The following is a 16,385-nucleotide window of genomic DNA, read 5'->3' as shown; positions in this document are numbered from 1 at the left end:
TTATCCTATTACATAAATGGAAAAGTTTCACTGTCTTATATGTAGATACATTAAGTTTGGGAGTTCTTTGAATAACTAGCAGCTGCTGCAACTTTTCACATGAGATGTTCTTTTTCCACACGGTTGTTTCTTGCTAAGCTATTTGCCTTAAATAAGTTCTTATAGAAGTAAGCTGCATATGTTAATTACCAACTGAATAAGTAAAAAATGTCCTTTAATCTATTTAAAATGGGTTACAGTATAAGAATTCTATGATTTCTTGCCCTTTTTACTTTTATTCTTTGATGGAACTGTGATCTTATTGATGCAGATACTTCCCCTCCAGTGGTTTAGATCACAACCCATGCTCAACTCATCCTGTATAATGTTTTTCCAAGTCCTCCTGTAAAACTCCCACAAGGCATCCACTTAATATGATGGAATTGTGTTGGTGCCCATGAAGTACATGAGCCATTCCTCATTTTCTATATGACCAGTTCATTTCCCTTTCTAGTCAAATATTTCTCTGATAGTCTTTTATGTTGCTTCTCCTGCATAATTCTTTACTGGTAACACAGAACAGTCCACTTACTCCTATCATTCTATCTCTTTACTGCCCTTTGGGTAAACAGTAACTTTAATTCTTTGGAGACTATGGCATTCCATGCCTTGAAGCCATATAACAGAGGTTCCCAAACTTATTTGGCCTACCTCTCCCTTTAAAAAAAATAGTGCCCCACCCCTGGAAATCTATTTTCTTTAACAGGTGGTTTTAAAAAAAAGTTTGCATAATTTCAAAAAATATAAAATATTTTTTAAAAAATGACACATCTTAAATTTAATAATTTATTGTAAACTTGTAGTTTTCCTGCATTGAAATTTTGATGACGCAATATTATGTCATTAACTGTATAGTAACATACCATAAACAAGTCATTATACACACATATTTCTGCCAATGTATGCTAGACTTCCTGATAACGCATGACACACTTGCCTGCCAACACTTGCTTGTTAATACTTGTCAGCAATCTTGACCACTGATCAGTTACAACTTGCATTTTGTGTATTTATTTGGAAAATAATGTAATCACTATGACTTTAACTCTGTTACACAACAGATGAAACATTCACAAATGGTTTTTCAAAACTTTATCTTCTGTTCTTTCCTTAAGCTTCCACCACTGTTATTTTTATTCAATGCCCCTCCCCCAACTGCACCTACCACCACCTCTCTCTTCTGAATCCTTCCAGTGCCCCAGAGGGGACAGTAATGCCCACTTTGGGAACCTCTGTATAAGTACCAAAAGAAAAGGGACAGGGATGGGGTCTAGATTTTTTATTTCATTAGTACAGGGAACTCTGGGGTGAGGAATTCCTTCCACCAATGCAGGTTGGCACATTCTCTGAAACTCATAATCTTAAGAGAGTTACCTGGGAGCAATAAGAGGTTAAGCAATGCCTAGAGTCACAAAATCTGTATGTCTCTGGGGCAGGACTTGAATTCTGGTCCTCCTGGTTCTGAGCCCAGCTCTCTATCCACTATGATAAGCTGTCTCTCACCAGAAGACTGTCAGTGTTAAAAATACAAATTTTTGTTTTAAGGAGAAGCTTGGGATCATTAAAAATATTGCATAATTTCCTAAATGCAATCTAGCCTGTTCTCTTCTTCCTGTCCAAGTTACTATCCATTTACAGCATGTGTCCTGTGTATATATATTATATTCTATATACATACATGTATGTATGTATGTATGTATGTATGTATGTATGTATGTATGTATCAATGGACCAGTTCTGTGGCTGTTCATCCAACTGTAACATCATAGTCTGGACAAAAGGCATTCTTCATACATTACTTTCTTCCTGTGTGAATAGTTAGACCAAACTCCTTTGAGTGGTTATGAATCTCATTTGACAGGTTCTGTAATATTCTGGGGCTTGATGCAATCAGCAAAATCACCTGAAATCAGGAGCATGTGAAAGACCTCATCATTCAGAGGGAACCCCTCTTCCATCTAAACTCTGTGTTGGACATCCTTCAAGACAACAGCAAACACCTTTGGTGAGCATATGTCTCCATATTTTATGCCCATTAAGACATTAATAATCAAAGAGTTGAACAAAGTTTCCTCAACTATAAAATGAAGACAATACTAGCACCCACTTTGTAAGGTTGTTGTGAGAATCAAATGAGATTAAAGTCTGGAAAGTGTCAAGACATAGTAGGTACTTAAATACTTGTTCCTTCTTCTCTCTCCCTTTGTTTCATCTTTCGTGGGATGGATCATGTGTGATTCTGACATAAGCATAGGAAACACAGGCTTGTTGGAAATTAGTGCTTTAAGGCTACATTTTGCTCTATGAACTCAATTTTTTAAAAGAATCAACAACTGGGATTTTTTTTTGGTATTTTCTACATTTTAGTCAATTATATGTGGTCTAGTATAGAATACTGTTTGAAAAAAACTGCTGGTTCCCGTCGTGCGTGCGTGCGTGCGTGTGTGTGTGTTAGCAAGGAAATCCTCAATACCTGTGTAGATCATTTTCATAAGGTAGGTATGTGGGTCAACAGCCTTTTGCTCAGTACTTTCTGAACTTTTTCACCTTTTGGAAGTGGTAATGCTGTTACTTCTCCCCTCACCCTGAAACATTTGGTATTATCCTCTCCTTCAAAATATCTTGAAAAATAATTTGGAATCCACCTCTTAAAGCATTCAAAATTGTACAAATCTCTTAGTATACTTTGTGTGGTCCTGCTTTTTTTAAACTTTTTTTTTATATTTCAACTTCTTTATACTGCAAACTGAGGACTAAGATATTAAAGTCCAAATATAGGAGGTGCACTGTCAGAGATGAAGAAGAATTTGTTTATAGAAATGCTGACAGATATTTCCATTTTTTTGGTCTGTCATCTTCCTTTTCATTTCATTTTTACGCACTCTTGGGATGATCAAGCCTAATTAGGCCTCATACCAAGCTCTCTGCAACCATACTTTCTCTCTATTTCTTCCTGCTATTTTATGTGAGGTGATATTCAATTTAATTAAACAAATTCTTACTCAATTACCTTGCCAGGTACTGGCACAGTAATGAAAAGAAACAGACCCTTCACTCAAGCAGCTTAAATTCTATTGGTGAGAAATATGCAAAAATAAGTAAATAAAAATATATACAAAATAAATACAAAGTCATCAGGAGAGGAGAGGGAAAGAGAGCACTAACATCCAGAGGTGGGTAACCAGGAAACATTTCATGTAGGAAGAGGCATTTAAGCTTAGTCTTAAAGAGAGCTAGGGATTCTAAGATGCTGAAGAAGGGGAGCATTTCCAGCATAAAGGGCAATCTGAGCAAAGGGAGAGGCAGAAGATGGAACATTGTGTACAGGAAACAGTAAGTAGGCCAGTAGGCTGGTATATGAAGTATGGGAATGAAATAATGTGAAATCAGTTTAGAAAGAGATTGGAAAAGACTGTAGAGGGCTTTCACTGACAACTAGAGGAACTTGCATTTCTTCCTAGAAGTAATAGGGAATTATTACACATCTTGACTAGGGTAATAACAAGGTCAGATTTGTACTTTAGGAATATCTATTTGGTAGCTATATGGAGAATGGACTGGAGAGGAAAGAGATTGAAAACAGGGAGCAATCAGGAAGCTATAACAACAGTCTATGCTTTCAAGTTTAAGGATATAAGAACTTGAACTAGGGGTAGTGGCTGTGTGACAGGAAAGAAGTTGAGAGAATGTGTGGAAGCACAATCAAAGGAACTTGGCAAATGATTAGATATAAGGCAAGATGAGGAAAAGTAAGGAATGGAAGATGACACCAAGGTTGGGAACTTGGGTAACTGGAAAGGTGATGGCATGCTTTACGGCAAACATTTAACTTAGGAAGAAGGGTAGGCTTAAGGGGGAGGTAATAAAATCTATTTGAGGGCAGGACATAAAGACCTGGGTGTCATAAATAGAAATAACTAAACTAATGGGAGCTGATGTGATTATCCAGAAAGAAGAGATGAGGGCCCAGGACAATGCCCTGGGGGAGCTCTCATGTAAGCATCAATGGGGATGGGACACAGATTATAATAAAGTCAAAAAGACAAAGAAGAAACTATCAGACAGGTAAGAGAGAACAAAGACAGAACGGTTATGCAAGTTAAAGGAGAGACTATCTAGAAAGGGGCAAGCATGGTTAACACAGGCATAAAGGTCAAGAATTGTGAGGTCTGAGAGAAGGCCATCAGATTTGGCAATTAAGAGGTAGGTAAACCTTGGCAAGAAGTTTCAGTCAAGTTGTAGAGTCAAAAATCAGACTGGAAGGGGATGAGGTGGAGGGTAAGTGGAAAGCACAAATGTAGATAGCTTTTTCTGGCTATTAAGGGGAGAAGAGATATAGGGGAACTGGTTCAATCATTCTGGAAAGCAATTTGGAACTATGCTCAAAGAGTTTAGTGCGCACCTTTTAACTCATCAATATTACTACTAGGTTTATATTCCAAAGAGATCAAAAAGAAAAACATTTATCCATACAAAAATATTTATAACTATTCTTTTTGTTGTAGCAAAGAGCTGGGGACAAAGGAGATGCCCATCAATTGGGAAATGGCTGAACAAATTAAAGAATATAAATGTGATGGAATAGTATTGAGCTATAAGAAATGATGAAAAGGATGGTTTCAGAGAAACCTGGAAGATTTACATAAAATATACAGTAATAACAACACTGTAAAGTAAAACGACTTGGTGTTTTCAAAATGTTTTCTTCACACTAATCCTGTGGGCCCGTATTGAAACTATCCTCAATAACTCACTGAAAATAAAACAACAACAAAAAAACAACTTGAAAACATAGATAGATGCAATGACCAACCTCGACTCAATGGACTAATGATGAAGTATGCTACCTACCTTCTGACAGAGGGGTGATGGACCTAATATGCAAAGTGAGACACACATTTTTTGGTACGACAAATGTATATAGATGTTTCACTTATGATACTTATTTGTTACCAGGATTTTCCCTCTTTTTATTGGAGGGAGAAGCTTGGGGGAAATAGAAGAGGTAGTGATAGCATTGCCAAAAAAATAAGAAAGGGTCAATTGAAGCATTTTAAAAAATGCATAGAAAAGAATAAAAGAAAGTCCAGATGGAAACACAAATAAGACATCTCAAAAAGTAATATGTTATACCATACTTCAATAACAATACATTCTAAATGGGTATGTTAGCCTTAATAGTAAAGATTATATTAATTAAATAAAACATTACAAGAGAAGTAGCTCACATACACCTCACAGCTGTGGATAGATGTATTTTTAACTAAGTAAGGGATAGAGGTAATTCCCAAAGATAAAACAGATAACTTTGATTATATGAAACTGAAAAGCTTCATTGCACAGACAAAATCAATACATCCAGGATAAGAAGAAAAACAGATGAAGGGGAAAAAAATCTTTGTATCACATTTACTTTAAAAGAAGAATTGCAAAGTATGAACCACAGTATGACATGCTCCAAATCACTAAGAAGAGGAGAAATGTAAGTCAAAACAACCCTAAGGGTCCACCTCACACCTTGCTAATTGGCCAAAATAACAAAGAAATGTCAATAGTGAGCCTTGGAGGGGAAGATAGGTACACTCATACACTGCTGGTAGCGCTGCATACAAACATTTTGGAAAGCAATTTGGAATTCTACAAAGAAAATAAAAAGTTCATATTCTTTGATCCAAAGATTCCATTATTGGGCTTATACCACAATGAAACCACTGATAAGAACAAAGTCTCTATCTATACCAAAATATTTATAGCAGCACTTTTTGCAACAACAAAGAAGTAGAAACAAAGTAGATACCTATCAAACAGTGAATGGCTAAATAAACTGTTGTACATGAATGTAATGGAATGTTACTGTGCTATAAGAAAGGATGAATCTGATGAATATGGAGAAACATGGAAAGATCTACATGAATTGATAGCTGAGCCAAAAGAACAATATACACAATGACTGCAACAATGTAAATGGAAATAACCACCCAGAAAAAATTCAGAAGCATTACAAAATTATAAAGAATAAGCATTGCTCAAAAGAAATGAGAGGACACTCTCAAATCACCCCTTCACAGAGGTGGAAGGCCCAGGGGTCTTGTATTTTGTATGTGTTTTTATACTTTTTTAATGTATTTGGGTATGCTGATTTTTTAACCACCTCCTTTAACTTTTTATTTGGTGGGAGAAGGGGGAACTTGAAAAACATCATTTGTTATATTGAATGGTTCTCTGGGAGAGGGAAAGAGGCAGGTGGAGGAGGGATACTGGGGAAAACCATGATGTAAAAAAATTGATTAAAAACTTATTAAAAACAAGTAACATGTTGAAGTTATGTGTGTGTTAAAATGAGCTGTATGAAGCAGAGATACATCATTTCACATATAATCCTCTTTTTCTCTTCTACTTTGTACATGGAAACGTTTTCTTTCTCCTATGTTCATAAAATTCAAACAAAATCTTTTTTTTTTTTAAATGGAGATACAAGGCATTAGATTGAGGACAGGGCAGATTTAAGTGAAGGTTTTTTAAGGATAGGGGAGATACAGTATGTTTGTAGGCACCAGGGAAGGAACACTATATACAGACTAAAGATTAGAGAGGAGATGAGTAAAGAAAGGGATATCCTTCCAGAGGAGATAAGATCAAAGGCAAAAGTGGGGGCTTGGCCCTGAACAAAAACTGCAACTCTCCAAAACTAGAGCAAAATCAGTCAATAAACTTTTATTAAGTGCCTACTATGTACCAGGCACTGTACTAAACTCTGGAGATAATAAGAAAGGTAAAAAACAGTTCCTGCTCTTGAGGAATTCACAATTAAGAGAATACAACATGCAAAAAACTATGTATAAACAAGCTACATACAAGATAAATAGGAAATAATCAACAGAGTGAATGCACTAGAACTAAGAGATTGGGACAAGCTTCCTATAGAATATAGGATTTAAGCTGGGCCTTGAAATAGGCCAGGGAGGCCAGGAGGCAGATATGAGGAGGGAAAGCTTGCCAGGTGTGAGGGACAGCCAGAGAAAATGCCCAGTTGAGAGATGGGGTGTAATATGCAAAGAATAGCAAGGAGGCCAAAGTCATTGCTCTGATGACTACATGGGGGGATGCAAAGGGGAAGGGAAAGAACTAGGTAACCAAGAGCTTTGAATGCCAAACAGAAGATTTTGCATTTGATCCTGGAGATGACAGGGAGTCTCCAGAGTTTACTGAGTAGGGGGATGACAAGGTTGGACCTACATTTTAGAAAAATTACTTTGGCAGTTGAGTAGAGGATGAACTGGAGGAGAGACTTGTGGCAGGCAGACCAAGTAGCAGGCTACTGCAACAGTTCAGGCATTAGATAATGAGGGCTTGTATTAGGATGGTGACAGTGTCAGAGGACACTGTTGTGAAGGTAGAAATGACAGGACTCAGGCAACACACTGAAAGGGGGGGAGAGGGAGGAGAGGAAGAGAAAGACGGAGAGAGGGAGGGAAGGAAGGAGGGAGAGAGAGAGGGAGAGAGAGAAAGAGAGACAGAGTCAAGGATGACACCTAGGTTGCAAGTCCAGGTGAACAGGAGGAAGGTAGTATCCTCAACAGTAATGGAGAAGTTAAGAAGAAAGGATGGTTTTCCAGAAAAGATGAGTTTAATTCTGGACGCATTAACTGTAAGACTTCTATAGGACATCCAGTTTGAGATGTTCAATAAGGCAGTTAGAGATGTGAGACTGGAGGTCAGCAGAGAGGTTACAGGGCTAGATAAGTAGATCTGACAGTCATGTGCATAGAGATGACAAATGAATCCTTGGGAGCTGATAAGATCACCAAATGAAATAGTATAGAGGGAGAAAAGGTCCCAGGACAGAGCCCTAAAGGACACTCATGGTTAGCAGGTATGACTTAGATGAAGATCCAGCAAAGGAGCCTGAAAAAGAGTGGTTAGATAGGTAAGAGAAACAGGAGAGAGAAGTGTCCCAAAAACCTAGAGTAAAGAGTATTAAGAAGAAGAGGGTGACTGACAGTGCCAAAGACTTCAGAGAGGTAAAAAAGAATGGGGATAGAGAAAATTCACTGGATTTGGCAATTAAAAGAGATTGCTGGTAACTCTGGAGAGAATAGTTTTGGCTGAGGGGTAGTAATGGAAGGAAGTTTTTACCTAGACAGCTTTGAATTATGAATCACATGGATTCAGAAGGGAAGACAGTCTGCTAGCCATATGACTGTAGATTGTTACATCCACTGAAATAGTCAGAGGAGCTGTTCCCCAGGATTAGGGTAGAATGGTGACTTGTTTTACTTTCCTTAGTTAGAAGACAGGGGAGAGCAAGAACAAAAGTTCTGGGCCAGTCTGAGTAGACAGGAAGCCTGATGTCTGGGTCCTTACTGGTTATGAGGCAGTTGATTTACTTACCCTCTTTCAGCAGGACTATTATTTCTAATGTTTCACCATCTTCCTCTGTAGGATTTTACAAATATGTTGAAAGTCCAGATTGGTACTGTCCTTGGTTATCTTTCCATTTTGCAAGGAGATCAAATGTTTGCTGGCTTAAGCAATTTTTAGGCTTTTTTGAACCCCTCAGTGTAGCAAATAATTTATATTAAACTTCCACAGGAAATGGGGATAGGTCTATCTATGTATGTTCTTTTATCTGTTTCCTATTTTTTCCACATTGTTTAAAGAGGTCAGACTAGAGGTGTTTCAATCAAATTCCATCCTTTACTTTTATGCTTTCTTTTGGCTTAGTATTGATTTTGGTATTTGCTCAAAGAAGTTCACTTGTTATATAAACATGAGACCAATTGTTCTTACCAAATTTTTTTTTTCTTGTAATGTCATTTGGTATTTGCCATGCCTACTACCTCCAGGTTCTCTTTTCATCAAAGAATTTATAATATATGGGATTCTGTGTAATCCAAACTTTTGGATTCTTATATTTCTTTTTCCTAAACCGTATTTTTCAATTCATTTTTTTTCCCATCCTTTCCTTTATCCACCTTCACATTCAAGTTACCAAGTATTAAAGTATATGCTGACTTAATATGAAGTTCTTATCAAGTTCTTCATATGATTTCTTTCCCTTCTCACCCTCTGTAACAGATATTGGCAAGTAAGCTATAATTATCTTGATAGTGGTCTTTAAAAAAAATGCTCATCATGAGAAAGGCAATGCAAGACAAGCAACTCAAGAAATAATATTTCTTGTTATCTTTGGACAGTGAGTGCCTTCTGGTTTCATTTAGAGCAATGTGGTCAAAATTTCTATGACTCAGTTCTTTTGGTAGCATGTTAAATTAGGTATTCATAGCTAGTCTAAAAACTATATGAATCTTAGCATCTTCTGTTTCCTTTTCTATCAATGACTGCAGAAACAGAAGGGAGCAAAGGCCTGGGAACCATTTTGAAATTATCTTTGTTCCTTGAGTTTCCTTGGCCAAAGAATTCATCACATAGTGGCCAGTCTCTAATAATAAACCTTTCCATGTTTGACAAGGCTAGTCCTCACAAAACAGACAGTCTTGTCTCCAGGACTGTAACTGCCTTTCCAGCATGGTAGAACCTTCCAGGCAGTGGGCTATAGTGGCATAGCCTTTAAGAATCCTAAGATATCTCCATGGCACAATGAGGCAACCCTATTAAGGGATACAGGCATGGAGGCAAAAAGAGAGAGGCACTGCATATTCCCTCTTTTGACATGAGTCTATTCCATTCCATTCCAAGCAGAAAAAAATCATCACTGCTCTTTGTCCTTGTGTTTTTAAACCCTTCCCATCCATGTCCTTCTATTAGGCTAAAAAAGCTGACAGACAGTATTTGTAGACTAGACAATGACAGAGTTATGTGTCAAAGCAAAAATGCAGACAAATGCCCTTGTAAGTTTACTGCAAATTGTCATGGTATAAAAGCTTGTAAAGGGGAACAGCATTGCTTTGTTAAATAAGTTTCCTCATGGCAATGTATATTTTGTTTCTAAATAAAGCTTCTACTAACCTATCCTGAAGTGTGGTAGTTATGGTTTTTATTGTACTAGAGGGAGGAAGGGGTATACAGTGTTGCAACATCTGCTGTCAATCTGGTAACAATCTGGGTCAAATGACCAGCAACTTCTATATTCCTTGAATATACAAGAGCTGATCTATGGTGTTTATCAATCACTAGAAACCACACTCAAAATATTATAAAAATGCTGGTAAAAGGCAATCACATTAAACTTCCAAGGTATTGGTGAAGTATTAAAGAAGATAAAGGTCTATATAATTAGGTGAGTTAAAAACTGATACTTCAAAACACATACATTCAGATATACAAATGTGATATAGGTCAAGTCTGAATAAAGAAGATATTTGCCACCTGGCTATTCCCAAGATTGTGGCATTAGTGAGCTTAAGAGATCAGCAAATGTGCATCAGCCAAAGACTGATCTGACATAGCTAACTTAGACCTTGTTCACTCTTTACCCAGCTAACCCGTGACTATCAACCTTCTTTGTTCTTTTTTAGACATTGATATCAATCTTCACATAAAAAAATATGAAATTCCATTTTAACTTCAAGTATTACCTAGGCCAGGGGTGGGGAACCTGCGGCCTCAAGGCTGTATGTAGCCCTGTAGGTCCTCGGGTGCAGCCTTTTGACTGAGTCCAAGTTTTATAGAACAAATCCTTTTATTAAGGGGATTTGTTCTGTGAAGTTTGGATTCAGGCAAAGGGCCACACTTGAGGACCTAGAGGGCCATATGTGGCCTCAAGGCTGCAGGTTCCCCATCCTTGGGCATTGGTTCTTGTCCAGGAAATGTACATATTAGCAATAACATCTTCTAAAAACAAGCAGAGCCCAAGGCAATAATCTGAGACATAAGGATCTTGTTTTGGTCACTTTATCAGATGAATAAGGAGGGTATCATGTTAAGTTACATGATTAACTCTGAATATACAGTCATACTGACTTTGCCAAAAATAAGTGAGAGGCTATTAATTTAGAGAACCACCTTAGGTCTTCCTTACCATTGCTTTGTGATATCGAACATCATGACTACCCCATTACAGTTCTTATATACATCCAGGAACTCAGCATCAAGAGCCAGCTCTGATTCTGCCTAGGAAGAGAAGGAACAGAGATAACAAGTAATTCCATTCCCCCAAAGGCATTTGTAGATATTTTTTAAACTCAAAAAAGCTTTTAAAGGCTAAGTGGGCAGGTGTCTTTGACTGAGAGAATTAAAATGTTCTGTCATTTATACAAATTATCAACAACATTCAGCCTGTGGAGTTCAGAAGGTTAGATGCTGTCATTATATCAACAAATTAGTACAAAGAAGAAAGGAAAAAAGTGCTTGAGTAGGATATTTCTTCTGGTTTAGCTCATAACATGTTTCCAGAGAACTTTTACAGGGCAAAATTAGCAAAATGTTGTAACCCTTCCCAGCTCCTCTCCTCTTCTACTTTGTGTCATATCTATTGTTTCTGTGAAACTCTAAGGTTAACTGGCTGTGGCGCTCCTGGGAAAGAGTAAATCACTCATTTCAGCCCTCTGACAAAAGTCTCATGTATTACTAAGGAGGTTCTCCTCCTATTCAATCAGGACAGAATTTCACTCCAAAGTGAAAGACATGGTCAAGTACAGTAACATTGCACGTCATAAAGCTAGAGTGCAGAAATACTAGCTATTTGCAAAATGCCTGAAATTCCCTTGTTAGTGTGGCCTAGCACTGGACTGGGATTCAGAAGATATATGTGTTCTCTAACTCTGGCTTTGTCACTAGCTCAACCTGTGATCTGGACAAGCCCTCTCCTTGGTTAATAGTCTGTTTTTTCCCTACAAAATGGATATGGTAATACCTGCTTCAGCTAACTTCCAAGAGCAAAAATGACAAAAATAGAAATGAAAGCACAATGAAATACTTAAAAAGTTAAAAGCATCAAATTATTGTATTCATTACTTCAAAAGGCTTATTGTTTGAAATAGTGTGGTTTTTACTCTATTAATGAAGACTGCAGTCCCACCCCCACCAAACCTTAGAAACCTGGCTAGACTGATCCTCAAATGAAAGACACACAGTTCATTTCAAGGCTTATATTCAAAGCTTTCTAGCTTGGTGGGACCTGCAAGAACTTACAGTCCCACTGGTATGGCCCTCAAGAACTTAAATTCACCTCCATCACACAATGAAGTATTATTAGTCATCTTAGTTATTGGAAATTGGGTCCTACATAAGATTTTATGCCTGGTTTTTAGGTAGCAATAGAGAAAAACTATTGGAGGTATCTTATTGGTAAGTATCTGAAACAAAGTCTATACATTCTGAAGTCAGATTCTGAATTCCAGCATCTCACAGGTGATAGCCTGTACGTAGCCTGCTATGTACCCAGCAGCATTGAGGTACCAGTACATCTTTGATATAAAGAAGGGTCCATGTTTGATGTGAACATTGTATATCTTTTGACAACTTCAATTCATCTTCAGAGACCTTGTGCTCTAGCTCTTTGATGCTTAAATTGTCTCAGAGCCTGAAGAATGGATTTTTCTTCAAATCAACTTTTTCACTCTGAAATCTGCTTAAGAGCTAAGATTTCTGTGAAGGGTACTTCAAGAGGGCCGCTAACTTAAAATACTACTCAGGAAGCTCCAATATTGGTGGTCATTCCTGGGGATAAAGAAAAGGTAATATATGCTCCACTAACACATGTTAGATGGTTCAGGTGATGTTTGGCACAATCGGGTATCAGATACAAGTAGACATAAAACGGACAGGAGACATGAATGGGCAACTAGTACCATTTGCATCTGCTGTTACCATATACGGGCTCTGAGGAGATGCGACAAATGTCAGTACCTGAAGTAGGTGGATTTGATCTGGACACTCAATTTAAGAGATGAGGAGAGTGAAGCCAAGGGACAGGTGGGGGGTCCAGAATAATAAAGGGCCATCATTACAAACTTGAAAATACAGAAATTTGTATAGGATTATCAAATAAATTAACTTGGAAATACATTATGTGCATAAAACAACAGGCCTGTAACATTAAAAAAATATATTTGAGGGAAGATGAAGAACTGAGTATCTCAAAATGGCTTACCTCCTGAGGATCATTTTCCAGTTTCAAACCATCTCCTCGTTTTTTGCATTTTCCTTATTAAAAGACAGAAATAAATTATGGGCTAGAACTGCCAAATATATAAAAATACAAAACTGTCTAATGGAATGGAGTGTCCTTCTCCACCTCCTTTTCTCCCTCACAGCAATAAGGAAGAAAGCATAACTGTTGTAGAATTACAGAATCCAAAGAGCTGGAAGGGCCTTCTCAGTTTAGCTATTCAACATTACTTGGATACATGATCTCCCTTTTCCTTTCTAAAACATCCCTAATAAATAGTTGTCCAGCCTCTGCCTGGGTACTTCCAATGATAGAGAACTTACTAGTTAACGAGGCAACCCATTCCACTGTATTTCCTGCCTTACAAACCTGAAACACTTTACTGGATCAATTCCATCTAACTGGTTTCATATGAATGTCAATGAAATGAAAGCTAGGGTGAAATTGAAACCCTGCCCTAGGCAAGAAGCAGTAATGTAACACTGATTCTGGACTAGCATGAAGCAGCTGCTTGAAAAGAAATTAGAGCTATTCTAATTGTTCCCTTCTCTGTTTTAGCTGAAAGTAAAATGAAACATTATTTCAAAATTGAAATGTAGTGTAAATTAAGATGCATACAGGTCAATGTAAATGTACAGACTATTTTAAACAAAAGACAGAAAAACCAGGTTGCACTAACCTGAAGCCCTAGTGCATGACAAAGCAGAGTTTCAATAGGATGTTGGAAAAACTGTGTTAGACACCTTCATGTAAATTGCTTCTAGTGAATTCAGCAGCAAAAATGATCATAAGGCTGCAAGGACTGGCCTAGGAGGAAAGGTAAGGTCTCAATATTCTCAAACTAGTTCCTAGACCTGTTTTAAGAAAAATTTTAGAGGGCAAGGAACCTTCTTCTGATGGGCATCATGAAAATGGTAACTAAGAGTCTGACTTCTTTCTCCTTCCTGTCGCTGTCACTTAATGGCTTTGATGCTTGTGTATTGTACACCAGTGATGGCACAGAGTTATAGTCCTCATAATAAATGTTAAACTAGCAGTACTTCTTCCACTTGTGCTTTAAGAAGCACTGAGAGAGGAAGAGGTCAGAAAGAATTTCTGAAACATTTCTAACCTCGTAAATCCTCCTATGTCCCCCTCCCCCCCCCAAAGAAAATCACAAAGGGGAAAGTATTTCACCAGATAAAAAAATATAGGTTACCTAAGACTACTTTAAAAGCCAATGGCTTGATCTTAAATAGTTGGCCATATACATTCTTTTGGGCAAAGATGAGAGAATGATCAGTGTTTTTGAAAACCGGGAAAATAGCTCAAAGGCTTTTATTCATTAGAATAAAGGAAGTGGTTTTCCACCAACCAAAGAAGAAAATGTTTCAGTGATAATAAAATTGCATACCTTTAAATCTGAAAAGATCATATATTGCTATCGGAATGTCAATACTTTTTGAGTCACAGATCATAGAGCTAAAAAGGGCACTGAGTGATAAAATATCTGTAAGTGGGACTTCAACCCATCCAAAACAAGTGGCTATACACCTTATTCTTACAGGTCCAAAGGAAAGGGAATTTTTATAGCCTCTCAATTATCCTTGCATTGGTTATCTTCCTTTTGAGAACTTTTCCTATATTTATGTATCCTGATCTCAATCTCAATCTCAATCTTTTCTCTCTCTCTGTCTTTGAGGCAATTGGAGTTAAGTGACTTGCCCAGTGTCATACAACTAGTACGTATATGAGGGAGGATTTGAACTCAGGTCCTCCTGACTCCAGGGGCTGGTGCTTTGTTCACTATGCCACCTAGCTGCCCCAGTCTGTCTCTTGAACTCCAACTGCTTCAGGCCACTTTTGACTGAATGCCCCATAGGCATCTCAAATTCATCATTTCTAAAATAATTATCTTTCCCCCTAAACCCAATCCTCTTCTGAACTTCCCTATTTCAGAAGGACAAATCAGTCTTCCAGTTACTCAGGTTCGAAACCTTGTAGTCTTCCTCAACTCTCCGCATTTCCTCACTTCACATAGCCAATCATTTTTTAAGTCTTGTTTGACTAACGCTTGTTAACTTTAGGATCAAATACAAACTCTGGTCTTCACAATCTGGCTCCAGTCTACCTTTCCAGCTTTATACTTTATCATAAAGAATCCCCTTTCATGCACTCTTCTGGTTCTGCCACAGTGGCTTTCTTGCTATCTGGTCACATGACACTATCTTCTATCTCAGTGCCTCCGCGGAGGCTCTCTATTATGCTTGAAATATATTCAATATACTCCTCCGATTACTGTGTACACATTGTCTCTCCGAATAGTATCTAAGTTCCTTGAGTGGGGGATCTTTTCATTTTTGTCTTTGTATCCCCAGTGCCTTGTAAAATGCCTACCACACAGTAGGTACTTAATTGCTTTTTTTATAGGCAAAATAACCCCAATTCCTTTAATTCTACTTCAAAGATACTTTCCAATCCCTATCTTCATGTTCATTTTTGGATCCTCCAATCATCTCTCTTCATGAACAAGAGAAAAAAATCCCTGGAAATTATTTTTAAAAATCCTACCAAATATTTCATTTATATAATCTCTGGTGATTTTATAAATCCCAAGTTCAAAAGACAAGGTTAAGATCTTCTTTTCTATTAACTTTGTTTCATAGGATCATACCATCCAGGAGTAGAAAGGATCTAGTGCAATCTTTTCCTTTTTACAGATAGGGAAATAAATGGAAGCCCAAGGAAATGAACTGAATTGCCTGTGACTCACAAACTATTAAGTAGCAGACTTAAAATCTGAGTCCAGGTCCTCTGGACTCTCAAACCTACACTTTTCCACTATATCATGATATTAATTTAATAGTGTTTAAGAGGACTTGTGGGAAGTTGCACTCTATAGAAAACTGTGGACTGACCTTGGAGGCAAGAAGTCCTACCTCCCACATATACAGGCCTAAGTCACTACAGTCTTAGACAGCTGTCTAAGACTATAAGCTGGAGAAAAGTTGCTCATTAGCTCTGGTAGAGGGAGCTTCCTCACTGGTAGTTATTTACACCAGTGCTTCTTAAACTGTGGGTCACAACCCCAAATGTCAACCCACAGTTTAAGAACCACTGAAGGGGTTGCCAGTGGTAGTGCAAACTACACCAATGGGAGCGGGGGGGGGAGGAAGGAAAAAGGACTTGTAATAAGATACAAAGACTTCAGATTCAAATTTACATGGAAAAAAATAGCAAGTATCCCTAGCAAACGCGATTGTGATCTGAAGGGGTGGTGGTCCTAGTCTTTATT

The 16,385-nt window shown here is 37.7% G+C and overlaps 1 protein-coding gene across 1 annotated transcript in view; it reads right to left on the bottom strand.

The window, feature by feature from the left end:
• RABL6 (RAB, member RAS oncogene family like 6) overlaps window positions 1-16,385 on the bottom strand; it is an 84,624-nt gene that overhangs the window by 42,604 nt on the left and 25,635 nt on the right. Inside the window, exons 4-5 of the mRNA XM_036750192.1 lie at window positions 13,094-13,146; window positions 11,021-11,112 (exon numbers count right to left, since the gene is read on the bottom strand). Coding sequence (XP_036606087.1) covers window positions 11,021-11,112; window positions 13,094-13,146 — 145 coding nt within the window. The remainder of the gene's footprint in view (window positions 1-11,020; window positions 11,113-13,093; window positions 13,147-16,385) is intronic.

Source organism: Trichosurus vulpecula, chromosome 3 (genome assembly GCF_011100635.1).
Source record: "Trichosurus vulpecula isolate mTriVul1 chromosome 3, mTriVul1.pri, whole genome shotgun sequence".
NCBI lineage: Eukaryota > Metazoa > Chordata > Mammalia > Diprotodontia > Phalangeridae > Trichosurus > Trichosurus vulpecula.
The sequence above is the reverse complement of the archived record's forward strand: the minus strand, read 5'-3'. Positions and strand labels throughout refer to the sequence as shown.